This window comes from Salminus brasiliensis, chromosome 9 (assembly GCF_030463535.1).
Source record: "Salminus brasiliensis chromosome 9, fSalBra1.hap2, whole genome shotgun sequence".
Lineage (NCBI taxonomy): Eukaryota > Metazoa > Chordata > Actinopteri > Characiformes > Bryconidae > Salminus > Salminus brasiliensis.
This window is the reverse complement of record NC_132886.1, coordinates 28,607,587-28,631,072: the sequence shown is the minus strand read 5'-3', so window position 1 is coordinate 28,631,072 and position 23,486 is coordinate 28,607,587. Positions and strand designations below refer to the sequence as shown.

General features: G+C 44.3%; 1 protein-coding gene across 1 annotated transcript in view; it reads right to left on the bottom strand.

Annotated features, from left to right (window-relative positions):
• yes1 (YES proto-oncogene 1, Src family tyrosine kinase) overlaps positions 1–23,486 on the bottom strand; it is a 43,978-nt gene that overhangs the window by 4,236 nt on the left and 16,256 nt on the right. Inside the window, exons 2-11 of the mRNA XM_072688127.1 lie at positions 21,269–21,559; positions 17,331–17,430; positions 15,291–15,389; positions 14,653–14,756; positions 13,410–13,559; positions 12,561–12,716; positions 8,045–8,224; positions 7,852–7,928; positions 5,072–5,225; positions 1,692–1,823 (exon numbers count right to left, since the gene is read on the bottom strand). Coding sequence (XP_072544228.1) covers positions 1,692–1,823; positions 5,072–5,225; positions 7,852–7,928; positions 8,045–8,224; positions 12,561–12,716; positions 13,410–13,559; positions 14,653–14,756; positions 15,291–15,389; positions 17,331–17,430; positions 21,269–21,551 — 1,435 coding nt within the window. The 5' untranslated portion in view covers positions 21,552–21,559. The remainder of the gene's footprint in view (positions 1–1,691; positions 1,824–5,071; positions 5,226–7,851; positions 7,929–8,044; positions 8,225–12,560; positions 12,717–13,409; positions 13,560–14,652; positions 14,757–15,290; positions 15,390–17,330; positions 17,431–21,268; positions 21,560–23,486) is intronic.

Genomic DNA, 23,486 nt, shown 5'->3' with positions numbered 1-23,486 from the left:
CCCACCGAGAGGCGGATGGGCGACAACAGGTATCAGGTCCTACTTCTGTCAGCCAAGAACAGAAGGCTGAGGCTGCAGTGGGCACAGACTCTCCAAAACTAGACAGTTGAAGCATAGCCTGGTCTGGTGAATCTTGATTTCTTCTGAGGCACACACTGAATTTCATGTCCAGGCTGGTGGCGGTTGGTGGTGTTCTGGCGTGGGGAATGTTTTCTGTGCACAGTTTGGGCTTGTTAACACCAAGCAATCATCACTTGAACACCACTGTCTTCTTGAGTATTGTTGCTGACCATGTGCATCTCCTCGCGGCGACGGAACATTACCATTCAGTCTGATTAATTCTGCTGGATCAGGCATGCAAACAAACCAATGCCTCTTTCTACTAACCTCTAATCGCATCAATTCAAGAACTACCTGCTCTAAAGAGGCTCATTTCTGCCTCACGTCCATTCAAATCAAGAGGAGCTGCTCAGTAGAAAGCGGCTGACTGTTGGGGGAAGGAACAGCATGTTCCAGCCTTTATACACTCTGTTTAAGTGCTCGATCGGGAGCGACCTCAAGGGTTGGAAGTAAATGGCAAAAATGGTAAATGGCTTTTCCATTACTCTACCCGACAGCTTCCCCAGAGCTTCAGCACCTCTGAACGATCTGATCCTTCTGCAACACTGAGTGGTAAGCTCAGCAGATCACAGAGAGTCTAACTCGGACGTTTAAACTCTTAGTATGAACACGAGGAGTCGTTTCACGAACACCCAGCGATTCAGCAAACGAACAGGCAGCAGCCCATCAATTATACGCCAGCACTAATGATGCACAACAGGGGGCGAGAGCGAGACAGGCTCTGCTGAGAGAGAGAGAGGAGAGGGCACGGCGCGGGCGAGACAGACTTGGGTGAGTGGAGACTGACTCAAGGAAGAGGAGATGCTGCGAGACAGGAGTGGTGAACGAGGCCGACTGAGCCTGAGTGATAAAGGGAGTAAGAGAGAGCTCGAGATTGATAGACAAACACAGCGAGAGACCCCCACACCCCCCCCCTCGCCCAAACCCTTCAATGTATATAAAACCACACAAACACGTATTTTGATTACTTTATAAAAATGTCTATTTTACTTCTTTCAAATAATAGCAAAAAAAGAACAAGAGTCAGAAAGAGAGAAGGTGCGTGAGAAAGAAAAATTGGGCTAACGTGAATAACCCAGTTAGTGATTCGCGGTGGAGGCCGCTGTGCAGCGAGCAGGCTGGTCAGCACAGATGGCAGTAAATAAGAACTGGTTGCTGGTCAGTGTACCAGATGGCTGCCGCCGATCAGTCATTACATGCTCAGCAGTGCCCTACACATTCCAGCAGGGGGCGCACTGCACAGCACAGACACTGCAACGACCAGAGGAAACCCATGCCCTTCAAAAAGGGTCAACAGATAGCTTTTGATGAGCAGGCTGGTAGTAAAGGTGTTAATTAAACTTGGTGAGCCACATTATAGTGGCAGCTGCCCTGGACAGCACGGTGCGTCAAAAAAACAACCAGCATGACCTCGTACACACTACTGTACTCAAACCTTGAAATCCAGGATGATGAAGATCAAAAGATCAAAATAAATCAATTACAGCAGAATTATTATATGCTGTAAACGAAACTAGGCACCGGGTTTGATACAGTGAGACGAAAAGACATGCAGTTTACGAAAGGCTTACCTGGGTAGGGTACTCTGCCCTTGGTGACCAGCTCCGTCAGCAGGATTCCGAAGGACCAGACGTCGGATTTGATGGTGAAGCGGCCGTACAGGGCAGCCTCAGGCGCTGTCCACTTGATGGGGAACTTGGCTCCTGGAGGAACAGTGAGAGAGAGTTCTTCAGGCATCAGGAGCGATTGTGCTCGAGGCTGTTTGTGTTAGCACAGAGCGCAAGACACCATGCCATGAGTCTGCTTTAGGACAGATGTGCAATTTTTAAATTTTTTACATTTTTCAATAACATCTTAAGTGTTCAAGGCTCATTTGGTCCGATTTCATGACGTTCTAACATCTGCCTCAATTAAATCAATTAAATAATTGCTCACGCCAACATTCAAGAACTCACCTCTCAAAAACGAAACCCCCAGAGTTGTGTAATTACTGTTTACTGGAAGTCTGGAATTCAGCAATCAGCTACACTATAATCAGGCAGCACACCTGATCTTGTCAGCACCAGGTAGGGCAAGACCCAGCTGTATCGCGGGTCTCACCATCTTGGGTACTACATCACGAAGCATGCGTAATCTTTATTTATTTAGGAATGATGGAAAAGACCTGGTGTGAGGACAGCGTTCTTACTGTAATGTCTGACACACACATACACATATATGGCCCAAAGGCTGTCCTTAAGATAGCACTGACTATGCTCCATCCAGGGTTACAGGCCCAGAGGGCAAACAAACTGACGTCAAACAGGCAAAATTTTAAATCGCTCTGCCTGCTCATCCGGGACAGTGGGGGCGTTTGGAAGCAATCATGACGCACAACGTAGTGACGTATTAATAGTGACACAAAGAGAGCTGCCAAACTGGATAAACACTGACCAATGTCCTGAATGTTCCAGTGTTTCCCCACATACACTCAGTGAAGCGTATCATGGACACTGTGCTAGCTGTACTTGGAAAGAACCCCCTTTTGTACTCAAAACAGTCCTGAATTTTTCATGGCGTGGATTCCATCAGACTGGATAACAATTATTTGGGATGTTGGTCCAAGTTGGTGTGATCGCATATCACAATTCCTGCAGGGGCATGTTCATGCTGTTAACCTTCTGTTCTACCACCTCTAGAGCTGGGCAATATGACGATATTTCATTGTATCGTGATAACTTTTGTTATCGTGATACACTATGGTTTTCTCAGCATATGAAGGATACTGTTAGTGCTTAATAAACACTGATCAGCTGCAGGTTTCATTACTAACAGTGTAATTAGACTAGGTTAATTAGATGAAGTGCAGCAGATGTTGAATAACAATTACTGTATCCAGCACAGGAGATTATCTGAATAGTAGTTTTTAAGAATCTGTCGCTACTGATGTTTTTAGTCTGTGATTATGTGTATTTTTACCATATCGCCCAGCCCTAACCACCTCCCAAAGGTGTTCTGTTGGATTCAGGCCACTGCAGCACATTGAACTCATTGCCATGTTCATGAATCTCAGTCTGAGCTTTGGACGAGGTGCTTAATCATGCTGGAAGTAGCCGTTAGAAAAGGGGAAAACTGTGGTCATCAAGGGATGCACATGGTCAGCAGCAGTACACCCTTACACCAGCACCTCCACCAGCCTGGACTGTTGACACAAGGCAGGTTGAGTTCTCAGCTGTTCAGTGAGCCTGTGCCCTCTGCAGCCTCAGCTTTCTGTGCCTGGCTATCAGAAGTGGGACTTGATGTGGTCTTCTGCTGGTGGAGACCTACAGCAACTAGGTGGTTACTAGGTGTTATGCACTCTGAGAGCGGAGGATATTAGAGTTGTTATAGAGCCTTTCTGTCAGCTCCAACCATTCTGGTCATTCTCTGCTGATCTCCCTCATCAACAAGGTGTTTTCGGCTGCAGAACTGTCGCTTATTTGTAATTTTTCATTACACCATTCTGAGTAAACTTGAGGGACAGTTTTGTTCAAAATCCCAGAAGATCAGCGGTTCTAAAAACTCCTCAAACCAGCCCTTCTGGCACCAACAATAAACATTAGCTTAAGCTGCGAGACCATATCTGCATGATTTTATGAGCTATGATTTTATGCTGCTACACGACAGGCTGATTAGATAATTACATGAATAAGCAGCTGTGCAGGTCTTCCTAATAATTTGCCCGGGGTATATAAGTGCAGAATAAGCAAGATCTAATCTCGTCAGTCATTCAACACTCTGAGTCACGTTTTGTTGCCTAAATAAAACCACACTTGCCGCTTTCACACTTCTCAATGTACTACCACAGCGAAAAGCTGTAGTCCAATTGTTTCTCTGCATACTTCGTTAGCCTCCTTTCACACTGTTTCTCAATGGTCAGGATTCCCCAGGACTGACCACCACAGAGCAGCTATTATTCGAGAGGTGGGTCATTCTTAGCAATGCAGTAACACTGACTGACATGCTGGTGGAGTGTGTTAGTAATGTGTGTTGTGCTGGTGCTGGTCCAACCAATTAGACACTCCTACTTAGCCGGTCCACCTTGTAGATGTAAAGTCAGGGACAGAAGCGCTGTATCTGTTGCTGCAGTTTGTAATGGTTATCCTCTAGTCCTTCTTCAGGGGTCATAGGACACTGCAGCCCACAGGACATTATTGGCTGGATATTTTTGGTTGGTGGACTGTTCTCAGTCCAGCAGTGACACTGAGGTGTTTAATAACTCCAGCAGCACCGCTGTGTCAGATTCACTCAGTGTCACGGCAGTGCTGAGGATGACCCCGGCCCAAAGAATACCTGTGTGTGGGGGTCCTGACCATTGAAGACCAGGGTAAAAGGAGGCTAACAAACAAAGTATGCAGGGAAACAGATTGACTACAGGCTGGAATTCTAGAACTACACAGTGCTCCTATATGGTGAGAGGAGCTGATGGAATTGACAGGGAGCGTAGATAATAATATTTTTTGGAATAATATTTTTTATTTTTTGGAATTTACAGACCTACATGGTCTTGTAAATGGGCCGAGGACAGACCTGTTTGTCCGCAACAGTGCAATCAGTGGCAATATTATCATGTCATTTATGCAACTCTGTTGGTTTAGAGACGCTGTCCTTATCGGGGGCATTTTTTCCCCCAAAACATGATTCTTAATGTCTGTTCCAAGTGATCGACCCACCCCTACCTTCACCCCTAACTTATTTAATTAGGAACCTGCATTCACAGTATTTGGCAGACACTCTTATCCAGAGTGCCTACACAAGTGATTTGCTGTCTTAAGAAACTTGGCCCTTGGTCTAGTGTCATCAACATAAGGATAAGTACACCAAGACTGCATAGCACACTGTCTGCTAATCGTAATACTGCATGTAGCACGCAAATGAGCCCTTAATAAATGCACACACACACACACACACACACACACACACACACACACACCTTGTCTTGCGGTGTACTCGTTATCTTCGATCAGCCTGGCCAGGCCGAAGTCGGCGATCTTGCAGACCAGATTATCCCCCACCAGGATGTTAGCCGCCCGGAGGTCTCTGTGGATGTAGTTCATTCTCTCGATGAAGGCCATGCCGTCAGCAATCTGCAGGAGAAAATGAGCCAGACTTAGAAAAATGCTCCAGCACGGTTCACTGGAGCTAGTGGGCGCATGCCTGTGGTCACATTTTAAAGGAATACCTTCAGTGAAAGAAAAAGTCTCATGAACATGATTCATCACTTATCCGAGATGCAGTCAACCAGTCAAGACGTGCTCTATATCTGACGTGTGCCATTTTTTTTTTTTTTTTTTTTTTTTTTTTTTTTTTTTAAGAGTTTAGAGCGGGAGCAGCTAGGCTAACACTGCTAACAAACACTGGACTTAGACTGTCACCAATGAAATCACTGTAAAAATATTTATTTATATGCAATCTTTGCATATAAACTGCACTGTAAACTCACAAACAAAAAACAGTGAACAGAGGTAGATCATAGTCATTCCCCATTTTTCATATGAGCCTTTGTGTTCCGCTACGACCCAGATTAGCTGTTCAGCCGCCGTTAGTTTGGTCTGCAGCCATGACAACAGCGCTCTAAATGAAAGTACATAGCGCCGCAGTCCATTAAGTGTTTGTGTCCATGATTTATTATTTTTTTGGTCCATAATAGGCCTCAAGTCCAGCGTTTGTTAGCAGCATTAGCCTGTTTAAATGATAAATCATGTTCGTCATGTTGTCAAACTATGCCTTTAACTTACGGTCAAGATTGCGGTCAACAAAAGCATGCCCCAGCTATATTCATAATATTTTATTATTAGCTAGAGTAAGGATTGTGAATGGTTATTTTTTGAGAGCCTTCGAGATTGATTTAGGGTTAGGCTTAGTGTGGGCTAGTATAGGGTTTGTAAAATAAATATGTATAAAAAAATAAAAAATAAATAAAAAAAAAAGTTAGTTAGGTTAGTTGGAACTAGGATTAGGGTATTCATAGGCTCAGGGGTTGGAGTTCCAGTTAGGTTTGGGACCTCCTTAGGGTGCTGAGCTAAAATTAAGATCTGGAGAGCTGGAAGGTTTTTAGGGTTGGGAGCTAGGGTTAGAGAAATCTAGGTTTAAGGGTTCGAACTAGGGTCAGGGGTGGAAAAGCCTTATAGTCAGCCTGGAGTTAGGTTAGGGGGTTAATATCGGGTTATGGGCTAAATCTAGGGTTAGAATTAGTGTAGCCTTATATCTAATCTGTAACAAATAATTCATTTATTAATGAATTAAATAACATTGCCTCTAGCTCACTGACACAAGTGAAGACATTTTACAAGAGGCCATTTTATTTAAGTCAATCATTTAAGTGCACAGCTTTGTTCCATCAACAGCAGCAGCTCTGTAGGCTTGTAATGGTTCCAAACAGGAACGCTGCCGTTGTGGGTTCAGTTAAGGAAAGCACTCTAGGAGTTTCATTTAAAGGGCATTACTGACACATTACCAGGTTAATTAAGGAGAGTGCACAAATAGCCGCGGTTAGGACAATTAACAGATCTGAAAACAGCCAAGCTGTACCTCCAACAGCCCTAAAACCTGACCATGCCGGGGTGAGGGAGGGCAGGCTTAAGTCACAGTTTATTTATACAAGTTTTAGCCTGATTATAGCAAAGGCTCAGTCATCCTGAGTTGGTGCTGGACCGTCTAGTCAGCAGATTTCGGGTCAGCTGGAGTCCACGGTTGCAGCAGATAACAAATGTGCCCTCCTGTAAGCCGGACCTCAATGCTTCTTTTGTTGTTAACCCGGGGGAGTATTTTCTGAGCGAGTCTGGTGCGTTCATCCTGGTTCAGGAAAATGTTGGATAGTCTGTGACTCACACTGAAGAGGCAACTCGATCTCAAGACTCAAGTCTCTAACGAAGATAAAGCTGGAGATGCTAGGCTCATGTTGCTACCAAGAACTGAGCTTGGACTAACACCAATCTACTCTCCATAAATACACATCCAAAACACATCCAGATGTTCGGCGCAGACAAATCAATCAATGTGGTTTAGAACACGGCAGGACTTACTTTAGCTTTAACTTCATTTTCAGAAGCAAATAAGTGAAACTTTTGCCATGAATTTAAAGTGAGGACATTGGTGACAGTCCAAGCCCACTGTTTGTTAGCCATATTAGCGTAGCATCTCCCATTTGAAACTAAAAGCAGCACAAGTAAGATACCAAACATGTCTCGGCTGATTGACTGCATCTGGGTAAGTGATAAATCATGTTCATCAATAAAGTGATCCATCAGTGGCAATGACTGAAAAGCGTGAGAGAGAGCCGAAAGGCTAAGTTAACACTGTGGTACTGTGGAGAGATGGGAAGGGACGGGGGGGAGCTGGCTTAAGAGCAGAGAGAAAAAGTGAAAAAGTGAGTGGACAGTTTAGACTGAAGTGGTTGCTCAGGAGTGGAGGTTGGGTTAAGTGCTCTAAGCCTCAGGTGGAAAATGAGGATTCCTGAGAGAAACTGGCGAGATGTCAGATCAGATATTAAAGAGATATGACAGCCAGATGGGGAAGGAAGCGAGCGCCAGCCGTTTAGAGACACGCCGGCCTCCCAGCTTCTGCCACACATTCCTCTGCTCCAAATTGCTCTGCAGCCCGGTGACAGCAGGAGCAGAAAACAGCTGGCTTCATGTTCAGCCTAACAGGCTGACTAACTGAGAACAGAGAGGAGGGGGCAGACGGGGGGAGCGGTGTACGGACGGGTCTTACCTGTGCTGCCATGTCCACCAGCTGAGGAAGCTTCAGATATTTGCCTTCACCTTCCTTCAGGAAGTCCAGCAAACTCCCTAGGAGAGACACACAGACATGAGAGAGTGAGGATGAGTGTGCAGTACTGGCTATACCATTCCAAACATTCTGAAATATTAACAGTACTGGTTTGCTTGCAGCTCTAACTTGTTACCTTTGCCCATGTACTCCGTGACGATGTAGATGGGTTCCTCAGACACCACAGCGTAGAGAGGCACCAGTTTGTCGTGTCTGAGCTTCTTCATGATCTGAGCCTCCTGCAGGAAAGCTTCAGGAGACATAGTGCCGGGCTTCAGTGTCTTAATTGCCACCTTCGTAGTACCATTCCAAGTGCCTAGCAGAGAGGCAGACAGAGACAGAGCGGGAGAGATACTATTAAGAGATTTGTATACTGTGATGGGTGAATCTAAAGATGGCATACTCGTATACTGGCATATATAGATGACATACTGGCATAGATTTCATACTCCAGTTTTGTTAAAAATTAAATTATTACATTAAAATGTTTAAGAATCACTGAATCATTTCCTCCACAACAGTAATAAAACCAAATGAAAGTCAGAGACTGAGTGCAGGTACCACTTTGAGGTAAAGAAATATCAGAGCCTATTCTGATACACATGAAAAGCCAGAGATTCTTCAGAATATCAAGCAGGCTAGAGAGGATAAGCTCTTATAGTAAATCTCCCTTCCATTTTTCAGATTACAAATAATTGCACTTTTACGTCAGTCCAACGTTATCATCATAACTTCACATAAAAACACCTGTTCCTATGGTTACGCTAAAGTGAACAAACAGGACATGACCTAAATCCATGGTAAATTTTCACCAGCTAAATTACATCAGTTTAAATGGGACGGACCTCTGAAGGATCAGAACTGAGGAAATGCTAATGCTTGCTGTATCCAAGCATGACCGTTACGTCCCTCACTGGCCCTAAATCCCCATTCCCAGCCAGGTAGGAGACTGTACTAATCATCTTTCTGTGATTTAGCTGTTAACAGAGGGTGTACAGACAGACAGACTGGGGACCCTCTTTACACGAGCTGTCAACTGCGTGTCAGTGTGTCTTTGCCATTACAACGCTGCGAAAAGTACACCTTACGTGGCTCAAAATGAGCAAAAGTCATGTACTAAGTCTCTTAATTATTCACGGGTGTGTTTTGGGCGCAACATGCAACAAACCAATCAGCTTCCAGTCTCTAGCCACTCCCTTTAAGAGACAGGTGCGGTCTGCCTTTTTGACGGACTGCTATTTCAATGTGAAGACTTGCAATGTGAAGACTAGAATAATGCTATTTTAATTTGTTTCTGTTTACTGTTGATGTTAAAGTTTGCATTGCCGCCGACTGGCCGTGCTATGGGTTTGTGCACTGCAGCGTTTGTCCATGTGTGCATCCCAAGCAGGGGTGAACATGCAGTGGAATCCAATCCAGGCAATGAAACGTGAGTGAGATCACTGTGTGGTGTAGTCACGCTCTGGAAATGGGTGGGATAAGAAAAGCACACTGTAGTTGCGAATGTAACTACATGCTAAGTTGAATTAAAAGGGAAAGCAAGCAAATCTGGATGAACCAGTGTGCTAAATATACCTTTTTCCTGTTTTCAGGCACTTCACTCGGATCTCAGATATGAGGCTTTATGGCTGGATGTTCTTGACTACACATCAATGTCTATGTATCACTGATTCTTTGGTAATTTGGATGGATTGCTGTTGAGTCCAACTGCCTTTTAGAAGAGAACAGCCGGTTTGGCTGTTTTCCCTAATAAAGGTAGCGTGTTCCAGCATACCCTCTATTGTTAGAGAGTTAGCCAGCATGCCAATCGCTGAGTTACCTCCCTGAGCTGGTGACACACCAAATCACTCACTGCCCTAAACACTGCAGATATATATATAGTTGGCATGCTACTCGATCATCAGTTTGGGGCTTCCTGAGGTTGCTTCCTTTCACAAGCTGTCTTTCACATCAGATAAACGAAAAACCTTGTTCAGCATCGCTGTTCTTTCGTTGCATCGTGGATTCTGAACTGACCTGGCCACATTTTAGCAAGCACAGGAATTCGATTTGGACAGCAAGTCAGATTTGAGCCACTTCAACTGGCAGTCTAAACACGGTCTTTAAATGGGGACACCACTACACTTTGATGAGGTCTTACTGCTAGCGGAAAAAAACCCCAAAAAACGCGCAAGAGCAGAGAGGAGGAATTCCTCAGATTGCGTAACCCTCTGTGGCATGCTGAGGCTTGCTGTAGGCAAGGCTTTGAACGTGGTGATGAAAGAGGTAAGCGGTGTGTTTTCCCAAATGCCTCCACACTCGAGTACACCAACAGCTCATTATACACAGCTCCAAGCCTGCTAAACAACGGCTCGGGACGTGGGGTTCAAACGCTTAACGTGAGAAGGCGCTTGTCAGCGTGTGCTCTTTGAGCAAGACTCTTGTCAAATCTGCTGCTGAGCCAGAGGCACCGTGTACTTGATGGCGTATGTAACGGATACAATCCTATACAGGCAATTTTATCCGCACAAAGAGAACAGCACAATTGTCTCGGCCTTGCCTTATTTCATCACTCTCTCAAAATGAGAACTAAGCAGCTCTGTAAAAGCGATGAATAGGACAATGTAGAGCGTGAATATTCATGAGATCAGCCTCATGCTCGGCTGTGACCTAAATGGATCCCGGTTTGCATTTTGGGGCACTATTATAAAAAAATTCGTCAGATTCTCTGAACTCCGGGTGATTTTGAGGACCTTACCATCTCCCATAATGCTTTGTTTTTGGTCTCTAGTGAACACACTACCCTATACCCATACCTTGTATTTGAATACACCTTTGTGAGTCTCTTGTTACTAAGCAACGGAGAGACGAACAGTAGTTAAAGGTGCCAGTAAATGCATGTATTGAGTTATTAAGTGTTCTGTGTATAAATAGTAAGTGTGAGACTTTAGCGGAGGTGATAAAAGCTCAGATGAAGGATTACAAGCCTATTTACAACCCTGTTATATTGTCTCAGAATAAAACACTCTGTTTTCATAGGGTTTAACTTTTAGCGGTTACCTGTGGGGCTTTCCAGAGAGGCACTTCCCCCAGCTGGGGGGGCTTCACTTATTCACAGCTCACTTTGCCTCTTGCCACAGTGTTTGTCTTCATATTTATCAGATTGTCAGGCATGAAGACACACACTGTCTAAAGAAAAACAGCTCTGATCTGTAATCGAGCGACGCCGCATTTAAACACTGAGCGTCATACAGACCTCTGTTCTCCACCGCATGGATCAGTTGCTCCTTGCCCTTGTTTGGCTAGCTGAAGAGTCAGTGTTTTGCTGAGAGAAGACTGCCTTATCTGCTGTGTCTTTGTTGAGGTGGGACGCCAACATGATGCAGCGCTTTGATGCAGCCTCTTCATCTCTCTTTACCTTTTTCCAGAGCCAATGATTGCCCACCCGTCCAGCCAAACACTGATGGAAGTTTGACTGTTGGGCTCTCCTGCTACCCAGCTTAGAGCAGCTGCCCATCCTCCAGCCACTGCTACCTGCCTCAGACTAACTGCCTACCTTTTATTACTGGTTACCCCGAAGTTTACATGGACTCCAACAGCTGCTATTATCATAACATTCACAACTACCGAATGTATCAGTACACTCAAGAATAACACTCAGACTTGTGTGATCATACAATGACTGGCAAATTTATATAAAATTATATATATTTATATACTTTTGATCAGGATGGATTGGTCCCCCTTTGTAAGTCTAGGGTTCCTCCCAAAGTTTCTTCCTCCAGCTTTTCCTTGCCACTATGATCTTTGGCTTGATGAGGGTTTTTTTTGGTTTGTTGACATATTTTAAAAAAATGATTTTCATATATTATTATATACATTATTTGCACATTTGCAATTTTACATAAATCTGGCATATGTTTTGTTCAAAATTGGCTACCAATTATTTGAAAATGTTGCAGCAAAATCCCTTCATGTTTGACTTTGAACTGATCTATTCTGGTTTCATTGACTACATATGAAATATACATATTTACACAGTGATTTTAACAATTTATGTTGTCACAATGCAGCTTTACAGAGATCCAGGTCCGAGTCTCTTTTGATCAAGTCAAATGAGAGTGGCAAGGAAAGCCTCCCAAACCTTAAGAGCAACAATCATCCACTGGTTGACACCAGATTGCACAACAAATGTTTAATATGTCATTTATAGTGTTGAGAATGTGCCATGATTTATTTAGTTTTCAACCAACTGTAATGCAAGAGTGAAAGACGTGGCAGTAGCACAGATTTAAGAAACTGACAAAAAAACAGCAGAAATCAAGCAGCTGCACACTTCGTCTGAGTCTGGAGGTAAGGCGGCTTCCTCAAGAGCAGTCAAAATACCGAAACTACAGAAGTTACAGGTTTTCATGTTCCACACAACAGATTATACAGTGGGCACAGCGGTAAAAACAAAGTAAATCTATGTAAAGTAGCCAATATCTGATCCATTAAAACCTTTCTGGATTATCTCTGAACCACTGGATTGCTGCTGTTTAGTACACTATAGAGGTAGCACAATGAGGGAATAGTGAGGTAGCAGAGATTCATTTTGGACACATCCTTGTTCACTCCCTTTTAATGTCACAAAACTATGAAGCAATAAATGAATATATGTTGGTAGCTCTTACCCATCCAGACCTCTCCGAAGCATCCCTGCCCCAGTTTGAGCTCCAGACGCAGTGATTCGCGGGGGATCTCCCAGGCATCTTTAGCCAGGCCCTGAGTCTGGGGCTTCACCGTTGGGCACACCGTAGTTAGCCTGTAACACAGCCCGTCTGCGTGCTCTACACACACACAGACACCAAGACACAAACGATATGTGCTATTAACAATCATTAGCCTGCCATTTACAGCAATTTATGACCAATTATAAACGGTCATTTTTACATCCACAAAATGCCAAGACGACCTCGAACACTTCAGTGGTTAAGTAAATTATGACGGGCTGGACTTAACAGCTTTACGAGATCCTTTCTGAGAATGGCCACGTAACAAAGCTCATGAGATCAAAGTGGCCATGGTGTCAAAAAGCCTGCTCAACACTCTCCTTTGGCCACTAAATCAAGATTACAGGCAATCCCAGGGAATGAAAAGCATTTCACACAGATGTCACACACCTGCTACTGCCAGTCGCACTGCAGACACTCTGGGCACTCTGCAGCAATCAGCCACTGTCCAGAGCTTTTCTTCCGTCAGACACCGTTGAGTCTGATTGCCCTACACACTTAACTCCCCTACTTCCAATGCGCTGAATCTGGCTATGCTTCATGGGCACACTGATTGTTTCTCTCAAGAGGTTCTACTGAAGAACAGCGGTTTAACATGCTCTACATAAACCGCTTTACCTTCTTCATATCTAGAAAATGCTGCATCAGTTACAAAAAAGAACTGATCAATGATCTAAAAGGAAAAAAAAAAAAATAGAAAGAAAAGACTACCCTAAGTGGAAGTGTATCTGATATTTACTGAACACATACCTGTGTAATGTTTGACCAGTTTCTGCAGAGTCTCAAACTGGGCCCTGGTGGTGATATAGTAGCCTCCGTTGTCAAGCTTACGGATTTTGTAGTGTTTCACATTGTCTCCCTTCATGTCATCCCAGTCCCGTATGGAAAGCGAGTAAGCTCCTGTGGGAATGAAGAAATTGTGGATGATGGCACTATAGCACTACAGGGTAAAATCAGCCTTAAGAAAGGAATAGAATTTATAGAATTTAATAGTGGTCCCATTACGATATGCTTTTAGGAGCTCCAACAGACATCTTTAGTGATACATTAGTGCATTCTGGTAAACTAAGGGTGTTTTCACACACTTTTTAATCTGGTTAAATTGACCCTGGTTCATTGACCCTGGTCCAGTCCAGTCCCAAACAAACTCTGGAGTGCTCTGTGTGGGTGATCTGCCCTCGATCCAACCCAAATATCAGGTGAACTCCAAGCGTTTGAGCGAAACTGCTCCCACAGCCTGGTGTGACCTGGCATGACCTGGCATACCACCCAGATAATTACTACAGCAATGAACAAATGCAATCTCTGCCACTGCTCCATGTTAAACCGCCCAGAAATATGGGCACTAGTCTGGAACACAGGGCCTTCTTCCTGTATTTACTTTCTAGCTTCCGTCCAACAGGGGGAGATAACGTTCTCATGTGGTTTATTGAGGCACATTTTGGAGCTTGGTTTGGTTTGAAAACCAAGAGGAAAATGCTCCAAGTTTACAAATTCTAATGCAGACCAGAGCAAACCAACTATAGTTGAGAAAATGGCCAAAATACATGGATAATTGCTGTTGAAATGACATTATTGGGTTTAAGAATAACAATAATTGAAGGTCATGAGGTTTCTTTTGAGATACATCTACTACAACTGGGGCTACTCTAAAAACACTGAACGCCATTAGTGCTCTACTGGTGCTTGGACTCAGTTGATTGCCAATTGGTATGTAATTTGAAGAAAATCAAATTTGAGAAATCAAGATGACTATTACTTGACCTCTAGAGAAACCTTGTAGGGTCTACATCCACTGGTACTGTTGCACCAAGGAAAATGCGCTAAGCTAATAAACATAACAGTGTGTTCTGGACAGTTCTGGACTGGCCTTACTTGCTCAGTCGGTAGAAGAAAAAAAAGGAGCCTTAGTTGGTAGTATGTATGCAATGTTTCTAATGGGAGAAAGATGAATGCTTCAATATGTTCATATTCTCCTAATCTGTCCCCTCACCTTTTGTTGTCTCACTCTCCCTGACCAAGAAAGTACCTCGCTGGTTTCCAGGCACCAGCAGCAGTCGCTCTGCATCCTTGCGCCCCATTTTTCCAAAGTACCATCTGTAGAAAGAAGACATGGAAATGAACCTACTGTTGGGACCTTAATGAGTCAATGAAGTATCCTGCATTTGTACAGCCTCCCTTTCTTTGAGTGGGAAAGTGGTCGTGATGGAACTGGGCCTTGGCAGAAAACGGACGTTGTCTGCTGCTTTGACCGTGGCCTGGTCTATTGCCACATTTTCCCAGTGCCTACGGGCCATGAGAGAGAGCCACTTTAATGCATTTTAGTGAACTGCGCCAGCCTCTCTCTACAGTGGGAGGACAACCCAGTGACCGTGTATTAACGCATCCACAGGAAGAGTCTACTGTGGGAGTGGAGAGACAGACCCAAGTGAGACAGAGGGAATAAGTGTTTGCATTGGGGGGAGTTAGGGAGTGTGAGAGAGGAGCTCTTTTGTCGTCCAGTCATGTGTACTGTGGCATGTTTGTAAGCGCTCGGCCGAAGAGGTCTATCTGACTGGCCGTCATGCCCTCTTAATTAGAGCGGGGCGGGGCAGCTGATTGGATCAGAGCAGAAGAGGAGGAGGCTCTTACTCTTCAGCCTGGATGGAGTCAGCAGGGGCCACATAATTACTGGGAATGTAGCCTTTCTTCCCCGTGTTGATGGAGCGGGCCTCCCACCAGTCCCCCTCTCTGGAGAGAAAAAAAAAAAAAAAAAAAAACAACAACACAATGCCACCATTAATACACAGAAACACACAGAGAAGCCATGTCCATACACAAAACAATAGCAATTTGCTAACTTTTAATATGTATATATATTTATGTATATTTATAATTATACACACAGACAGCAGTTGGTACAGGTTTCCAACAATTTTAGGTAAAAGGCCCATTGTCCCTGATGTCCACTCATGTCATTAGTGTGGGTTCATGTGCCAAAAACTGCTGTAATTCAATGTGACCTGTCAAGGTACGGGCTCTAGCAGCATATCCTTTGAGCATATCCTGTAAGTGGTAAAGTGGAGCCTCCAAGGGACCCATCAATAAGCGTCCTGGGCGACCTGTTGCTGCTTCATTGGTAGCCCTTCCTTTGGACCACTTTTGGGACATACTGACCACTGCATACTTGGAACACCCCACAAGACCTGTCTGATGTTTTGAAGAGGCTCTGATCTAGTCGTCTAGCCATCACAATCTGGCCCTCGCCAGATCCTCATGTTTGTCCATTTTTCCTGCTTCCAACACTTCCAACCTTCCAACTTCGAGAACTGACTTCACCGGCCAGTGGGTTTGATATATTTGATATATAAATAGCTGATCAGTGCATGTAATGATGCTTTCGCCCACTGGTTTTGTGTCGCCCTTTTGGCTAAAGTTAGGTGGAATGACTTACTGCTATTCACATCCAGCTTTAGAGTGAAAAACAGTGTTTATACAGTGCTTTAATGGCTAATAGGACTGATGTGAAGTTAGACACAAACTCAAAGACACAAAGGAACATTTGGCTGTGTTCATATTATCAGGCTGAAGTGACTCAAATCCGACTTTTTATTATTGTCATTAACTTCCTTCACCGTCATTAAGGTGTGTACAGCCCTTGTTCATTGTGTCAAGCAGTTAGTTTGACTTTCACCAGGTTTGAGGTTTTTAGTGAGCTATTCGTTTAGTCTGCTGTTAGCACTGTTTGTGTGCTTGGAGAGCTTAGTCAGCGCTGTTACCCAGGCAGCTTTACAGCTCTACGAGAGCTCTGTGGCTCGCGTGAGGTAATATTTCATTGTTTACCGCTGATTTTACAGCCACAGATTCTCTCACACACAAGCATATGTGCCCTCATACTGACCCCTGCCCACCTGAGCTGCTGCTGTCTTTATTCTGAAGAGCTATCTGGAGTGAATTACACCTCTAAAACAGTTCTCAGAAGCTCCTTCGCTGTTATTAAAGCATCATGTATTTTTAAAGGTACATTCGCTGCCTCGCAAAATCAGTATGTCTCCATTTTTGCTGATTTTCACTTGTTGACAATCTGAATCTGTTCTTTTAAATTCTCCTGTTGCCAATTTGGAGAAACTAAATATGACCTTGTTATTGATTTACTGTCATTTTTAAATAAATACATTTTTTTTATTTAACAGAAATTCTATTGTACAACTGATATTTCACGTCAGTGTTTGCTGTTGTATCCTGATCCTTGCTGCAATTTCCTTCAGTCAATGCCAATTCCCAACCCTACCGCACACTTCCACAAACGCTGCCTTTCCCAACACGCCCACTCCTCTCCACACCCCAGTGCAGTTAACAAGCCTCGACCAGCCACTCCGAAAGAATGCTGCGGACTGGGGGAATTCACGGCATGCAGGTAAAACACTTTGTGAAGCGCGATCGGTGGAGTGGAAACGTCCACCTTGCAAGTGAGGAGTGCTGGGCTGCGGCATGTTTATCAAGAGCCAAACTGGGCCGCTGACTGAACAGATGGCCCATTAAGAAAAAAAGCATTAACCCAGATTCTGCCCCGTCCCAGCCTTCAATACAATGACAGATTAAAAGACAGCATTAAAATCCTGCTCAATTCAGCTCGGGCTCCTGGACGCCTTACTGGCCAGAGCATGAAGGTCCGGTCAGATCAGAACTCACGTGTTGTTGATGATCTGAAATCGGTCGCCTTTCTTGAACGAGAGGTCGTCTGATGTCCTGGCTTCATAGTCGTATAAGGCCACAAAGAAGGTCACACCTCCTATAGAAGAAAAGAGCAAGCATGAGGAACCCTAAAACAGACTAAACCTGAGAACCTAATAAGAATTGAGTGGACGTACACCGCACTACGTAATGGTGATGCTTTAGATTAACCATTTTTGGCTCCATAAAGAATCATTTTGAGAAGGAAAGGGTACTTTACACCTAGCTCTTCTATGGCATCTCTCAAAGAACCCTACGTAGTGAATATAATCCACTAACAACTCTATCGTAGTGTGCAGCTGAGGCATCAGGTTCCAGCTCTTTCACATAACATGATTCAGTGCAGTATTTATAGAACCCTGTAAGGAATACTTATCGATTTGTCAGTAATTACTCAGAAGCGTCAGTTACCAATCGAGTTTCCCCTCGTCTCTAATTACATAAACAACGGCCGTCTCCCGTGATGTTGTTTACATGCGGTGAAGATGGGCCTGGCCGGGCGGCTGAGAAGGCTTTGTCAGCAGGGGAAAGCCAGTGGGCTTGAATTAGATTAAAGCAGAGCCGCCCCACCCAACACACCAGATTAACCCTGGCTGACTGAGTCACTCAAGAGCATGCTACCAGCTCAGTGATTGCTACCCTTGTCCCACCATACCAACACTACACTCTCATTAAGCGTTATCTAGCAGGCGCTGGGGTAGACGCGGTCACCGCCTCACTGGACCGTCCAGGTTTCCAGCTTGACAGAGTTAGCGTCTCATTATATTTAGCTGTGGGTCAAAAGGCTTTGTGTAGGACTGCATACATGCATTTAGAGCCGAAAGGCATAATCAATATAAACACTGGGGTCGCTAACAGACACTCACTGAGCACTTTATTAGGAAGATTATACTAATACTGGGTACGACCGCCCCCTTTGCTCACAAACCAGCCTCAAGCTGTTGAAAACATTGCTTGATTGCTTGCGAGATTCTGATCCATTCTGACAGGATTGCATCACACAATCCCTGCGAATTTGAGCAAATCGGCCATTCTACCACATCCATATGTGGTACTGCATACACTGTGCACCATCGTTACAAGATGGTAAACTGTGGCCATGAAGGGATGCACATGGTCAGCAAAAATACTCAAGTAGGCCGTGGTGGTCAAGCAACAGGTCCAAAGTGTGCCAGGAAAGCATTCCCCACACCACTACACCACCACCTCCACTGCGGACAAGAGATAGGCCACAGTTGAAGGGTTTCTCCACCCTTCCACCCACCCAACTGTCCAGTTTTGGCGAGCCTGTGCCCACGGCAGCCTCAGCTTTCTGTGCTTGACCGACAGAAGTGGTACCTGATGTGGTTGCTTGCCGTTGGAGCCCATCCGCCTCAAGGTTGGCCATGTTGTGCCCTGCTTTTGTTAGAGTAACAAGTAGAGTCACTACTGTCCAGGAACGGCGTTCTACTAGATTTTTGAGTGTTGCTGTGAGAATCTGATTGCATTCATAAACAAGAGCGTACGTGAGGTCAGGATGCTGGATGGTCACCACCCCACCTCATCTCGAAAATATTGGATGAAGTATTTCTCATCATTGCAGAGAACACACTTTATAACCCTCTAGCCCACGCCTGGCATTAGGCACTGGGCCAATAGGTTCACGTTTACCTGCTTCAGGGAGTCCTATTCTATTGGCACTACTTCTTTACAAAGACTAGACAAGCAGTGTGTGTGTGCACAGATTTGTACATACATCTAGATCAGCAGTTAGGTAAGGTACAATTTAAGATCGCTGAATGCATTTATTACAAGGGGTGCAATTCTGATAGTCAGTTGTCTTACTGTAAAGGTTTAGGGGAATTCATGGCTCCACTGGTTTGTTTGGAATAATAAATATTGAATCATCTACTATTCAATAATATTTATTAAGAATTAACTTTTGATGGTTTGATTTGAGCTGAGAACTTTCCCCTCGAGACAATTCATCCGCTGACCTCACCGGAGTTCAGCTCAGCTCTGAAAAATCAGATGTAGTGGCAGTGCTAATCTCTGAACTGCCCCTCTACTGCGTCACGAAATGGCCCAAATCCACTGCTGGATGAATGCCCTGAGCGTAATCTATGAATAGTTTATAGAATGCAGACAAAGATTTAGTTATCAGCAGTCCCTTTTTGGATGCAGACTGACACGACAACAAATACCCCTCTGAAAAAGTCACTGAAAACAGAGGGGCAGCATCAATGGAGCCATTCACTGTCCTGCCTGAAGAAACGCAGAGATTATCAGCGAGAAAACAGAACAGAAACGAATCGCATTAGCCTCACTCCCTCTCTCGCCCCACCGAGCACACAACTGTAATTTGGAAGTCTCTTCGAGCGTGACGCATCAGCGCAGCATTTCGTGTTTGTGGAGTCATTTGCATGACATCCGGCCTCCGTAAAGTGCATGTATAAAATCCTCATGCAACAGAGACGCAAGCAAACTGCTCCTTTCAGGAGAACACAAATTCCTGAGACGACGAACAAGCCAAGGCCAGTTAGCCAGTTAGCATAAGACCACCGAACCCTAAAACCCATTCATGAGAATCCTAATAATTTTTAAGTGTTGTGTTTGAGTGGCATGTAAGGCTTCTCTGAACCGGTCTCTCGCACATCATTCATTTTAATATAAATATATGAATAAAAAATGTTTTTTTAATTAGTTGAGAGCCTCCACTCTAGAAAGGAGGAGGAGTTAACAACATATAATGTAAAATACACAAACTACACTGTCAAAATATTCTTGATCCTTAAATTAGAAACTGTGGAAGAACCTTTTGAACTGCAAAAAGTTCTTAGAGGAACCTTTTCAACAGTTTCAAACTGAGGAGCATCCAGAAGTTCCTGAGAGAACTTATACTTTTAACAGAGGTGTAAGAAAATACTGATACTTTACAAACTGTATTTAATTTTAATTCATAGTTTACATGCAAATGTTTCACGTTTAACGCAACATATCAAATCATAGCCCCTGTATTGTGAAATGGATCATACTGCCAGATTCCTGCCAATACACAGCCCTAATATCATCATAATATCATCACAATATTTTGACCGTCTACCTACTAGTGGGAACAACCTCTTGGCTCAGATGGCGACGCCGTGGCTTGGGCTGTATTAGGTGACGGAAGGTGTTCATTATAGAGGTTAACTGACCCACTGTGGCACTCCCTGGAGTCGCCGTTCTTTCAATGCACTCAATGTGCGAGAAGTATATTCTCAGTACATCGCTCTAGACCATTGTTTGTCACTCTGCTACAACTGACTGGTATGCCAACTTATTTACATGTGCAGCAAACCCGGTCATGTGACATCTGTGACAGGCCGGGCAGAGTTCGCTCCAACCTAGGGGTGGTCACAATATCCTGATAGGACTGTGGTAGTGGGCAAAGGATGGTAGAATCTCGGAAACCGTTCATTCCGTGGGATGTTCTAGAGCTGCCGTAGCGAAGGTGTACTGAGAATGCATCACAGCATAATAGTGGTGTCTTTGGGCCACAAATGCCAGGAGGGAACAACAACAACAACAACAACAACTCCTACGAATGGTACAGAGCAATCAAGGCGCCACAGTGGGTCAGTTAACCTCCATCATAAACACCTTCAGCCACCCAATACAGTCTGTGCCATGGCGTCTCACTAGCGGCATCCGAACCATGGGTGGTTATTGAGAGCATTAGGTAGGTGGTCAATATTCAAATGATATGATCATTTTAAAACTCTATAAGCGTTTATGCAATTAAGTCATCTTGTACTCACCAAACGTTACGGCTAAACTATTAAATGTACCAATATAAACGATAGCGACAGACCTATATCCATTATTAACACTGTTCATGCAGTCAGAAGTCAGGCCTCCCCAAAATAAGCACTCACCTGAAACAGCACCGGGGAAGGGGTTGCTCACAGCAACCGTGGAGAAAGATGAGGAAGCTCCACCAAACGGAGTGATGGTGGCCGAGGAGCCGCCAAATGGGGTGAGAGCAGAGGTGTGGCTGTTGTAGCTGTTGTTGGGGCCTTTAAGGGCAGGCGACTGGCCCATCTGGGTAGGATCCGGCCCATAGTGGCCCATGTGGGAAGGGACTGGGGTAGGGTTGGAAGCCTCCGGCCGATACTTCAGCGTCGGCCCCTTGTCCTCTTTACTCTTGACACAGCCCATAGTCAAGCCTGTAGATAAAGAGAGAGAGACAAAAGAGAGGTCAATAATAGTATAAAATCACACCCGAAAGTAAAGCCTATGGATTGTTATTAATCAGCCCTTAAGTGTTCCTTGGTCATGGAGTATCACCCTGTAACGCCCTGCTCTCATCCACCCATTCTAAACTTAGGTGGGGCTTAATAACCTTTTGGACTCTCAGTCATCACCAGAAGATAGTGTTTGAAAGCGGTTCCTTCACATTTTTAGGGCACTAGGATTCTTAACAATGCAGAGAACAGAACTGAGACATACCAGATTTCAGACACAGAACTGAGACAGGAGGAATGTGGAAATTTTGGGATTATTAAGACAAAACATTTTCAATATTTCTGTGATTTGGCCTTCCACCAACCAGAAAAGACTAATATTTAAAGCAAAAAAAAGCTTCCTTTTAAAATTATTATTTTCATAAATCCTGGAATGCTTTTGTTCTGCCTTTTTCATAAGGATGCACCAATCATTTCTGGCCCCATTGGCCAGTGTCACAATATACAGTCTCATGCAAAAGTCTGGGCACCCCTTGCTGAAATGTAGTATTTTGTTGAAGTGAAACTGAGTGAACAAATCCTCTACAGGATGCACATTCTGTAGCACAATTCCTTCTTATTTTTTGGAACAATAATGGTTTGTATTCAATGTGCCATGACATGCCTCATTTACGGCTTTTTTTCTTTTCCAAATTATAAATAAACATAAAACAATACATTATATAATACATTAGCTTACTATTTTATTAACAAGATGCAATTTCAACACCATCGAAACACTAAAACTGGCTGATTGCGACTGTCCACCTCTATTACGTCCTTTCAGTAACCGGTAGGGATGTAACGGTCCAGCATTCAATGCATGCCGTTCAATATTCTCACATTATGGTTAAAACTAAAACTGCTTGGACACAAAAAGGGGCAGGGCATTACAGAAGGGTAAGGCGCCTAGCTGTGCTTTTGTCACAACGACCTGATGCATTGTTACAATCTCAGTAACCTGCTTATATTACGCGGCAGCATCAAATATCTTCACAGTCACCACGGAAACGGGTGTAGTCCGCTTCGGAAGGGAATGTCTACCAATGGATGCGATAATTATGGTTGTCCACCTAGGGTACCATAGCAACCACTTATCAACACCATAACACCACCATGGCAACACCCTAGTAAATCATTAAACATCACATCAACTGCCTGGGATACCACATCCACCACCTAGCAACACTACAGCAACCACAGCAGCCACCTTTAGATCAAAGACCTACATTACCACCCACCTAGTGAAACCACAGAAACTACAAGGAATACCACGGCAACCAAACCATGTAGCAAAAGCCAGTGTATACAGAGCAGCGTAGTCTGTGCTGCCTGTCGAGTTGGGATCGAGGGATGAGTGTGTAATCTCACCCGGTTCCTGCCCACACTGCTGCCAGGCCTGTTGGGGGGGTGGGGGTGGGGGGGTGCAAGCAAGTGCTCTGCATGGCTTTGCCTGGCCAGGCTGGGCTTGCTGCATATGTGCTGGGGAATGAGAAATGTGAGCAAGGCCTTGAAGAAACAGGTGTTTCTGGAGTCCCAAAGACACCCCAAAAACAATGGACACATGAAAAATTAGGCAAGCTATTGTTGACCGAAGATACAGTAACTAAAAGCCTTCAATTCAACAGAAAGAGGAACATGCCCAACCATGTGCTCATCCTCATGCTCAAACTCTGATTTCATAGTTCGGTAAAGCCACAAATAACTCCAGGAGGAGGAAGAAAATAAAATAAAAAATAGAACAGACAAAGGCTAAAATCACAGCCCATGATCTCTTCAGCACAAGATGCTGCATGTTTTCTCAAGATGCCAAAATGCAATATCACACAAGCCTCACACAGGAGCTTCAGACGTGTCTGATCTTTGCTCC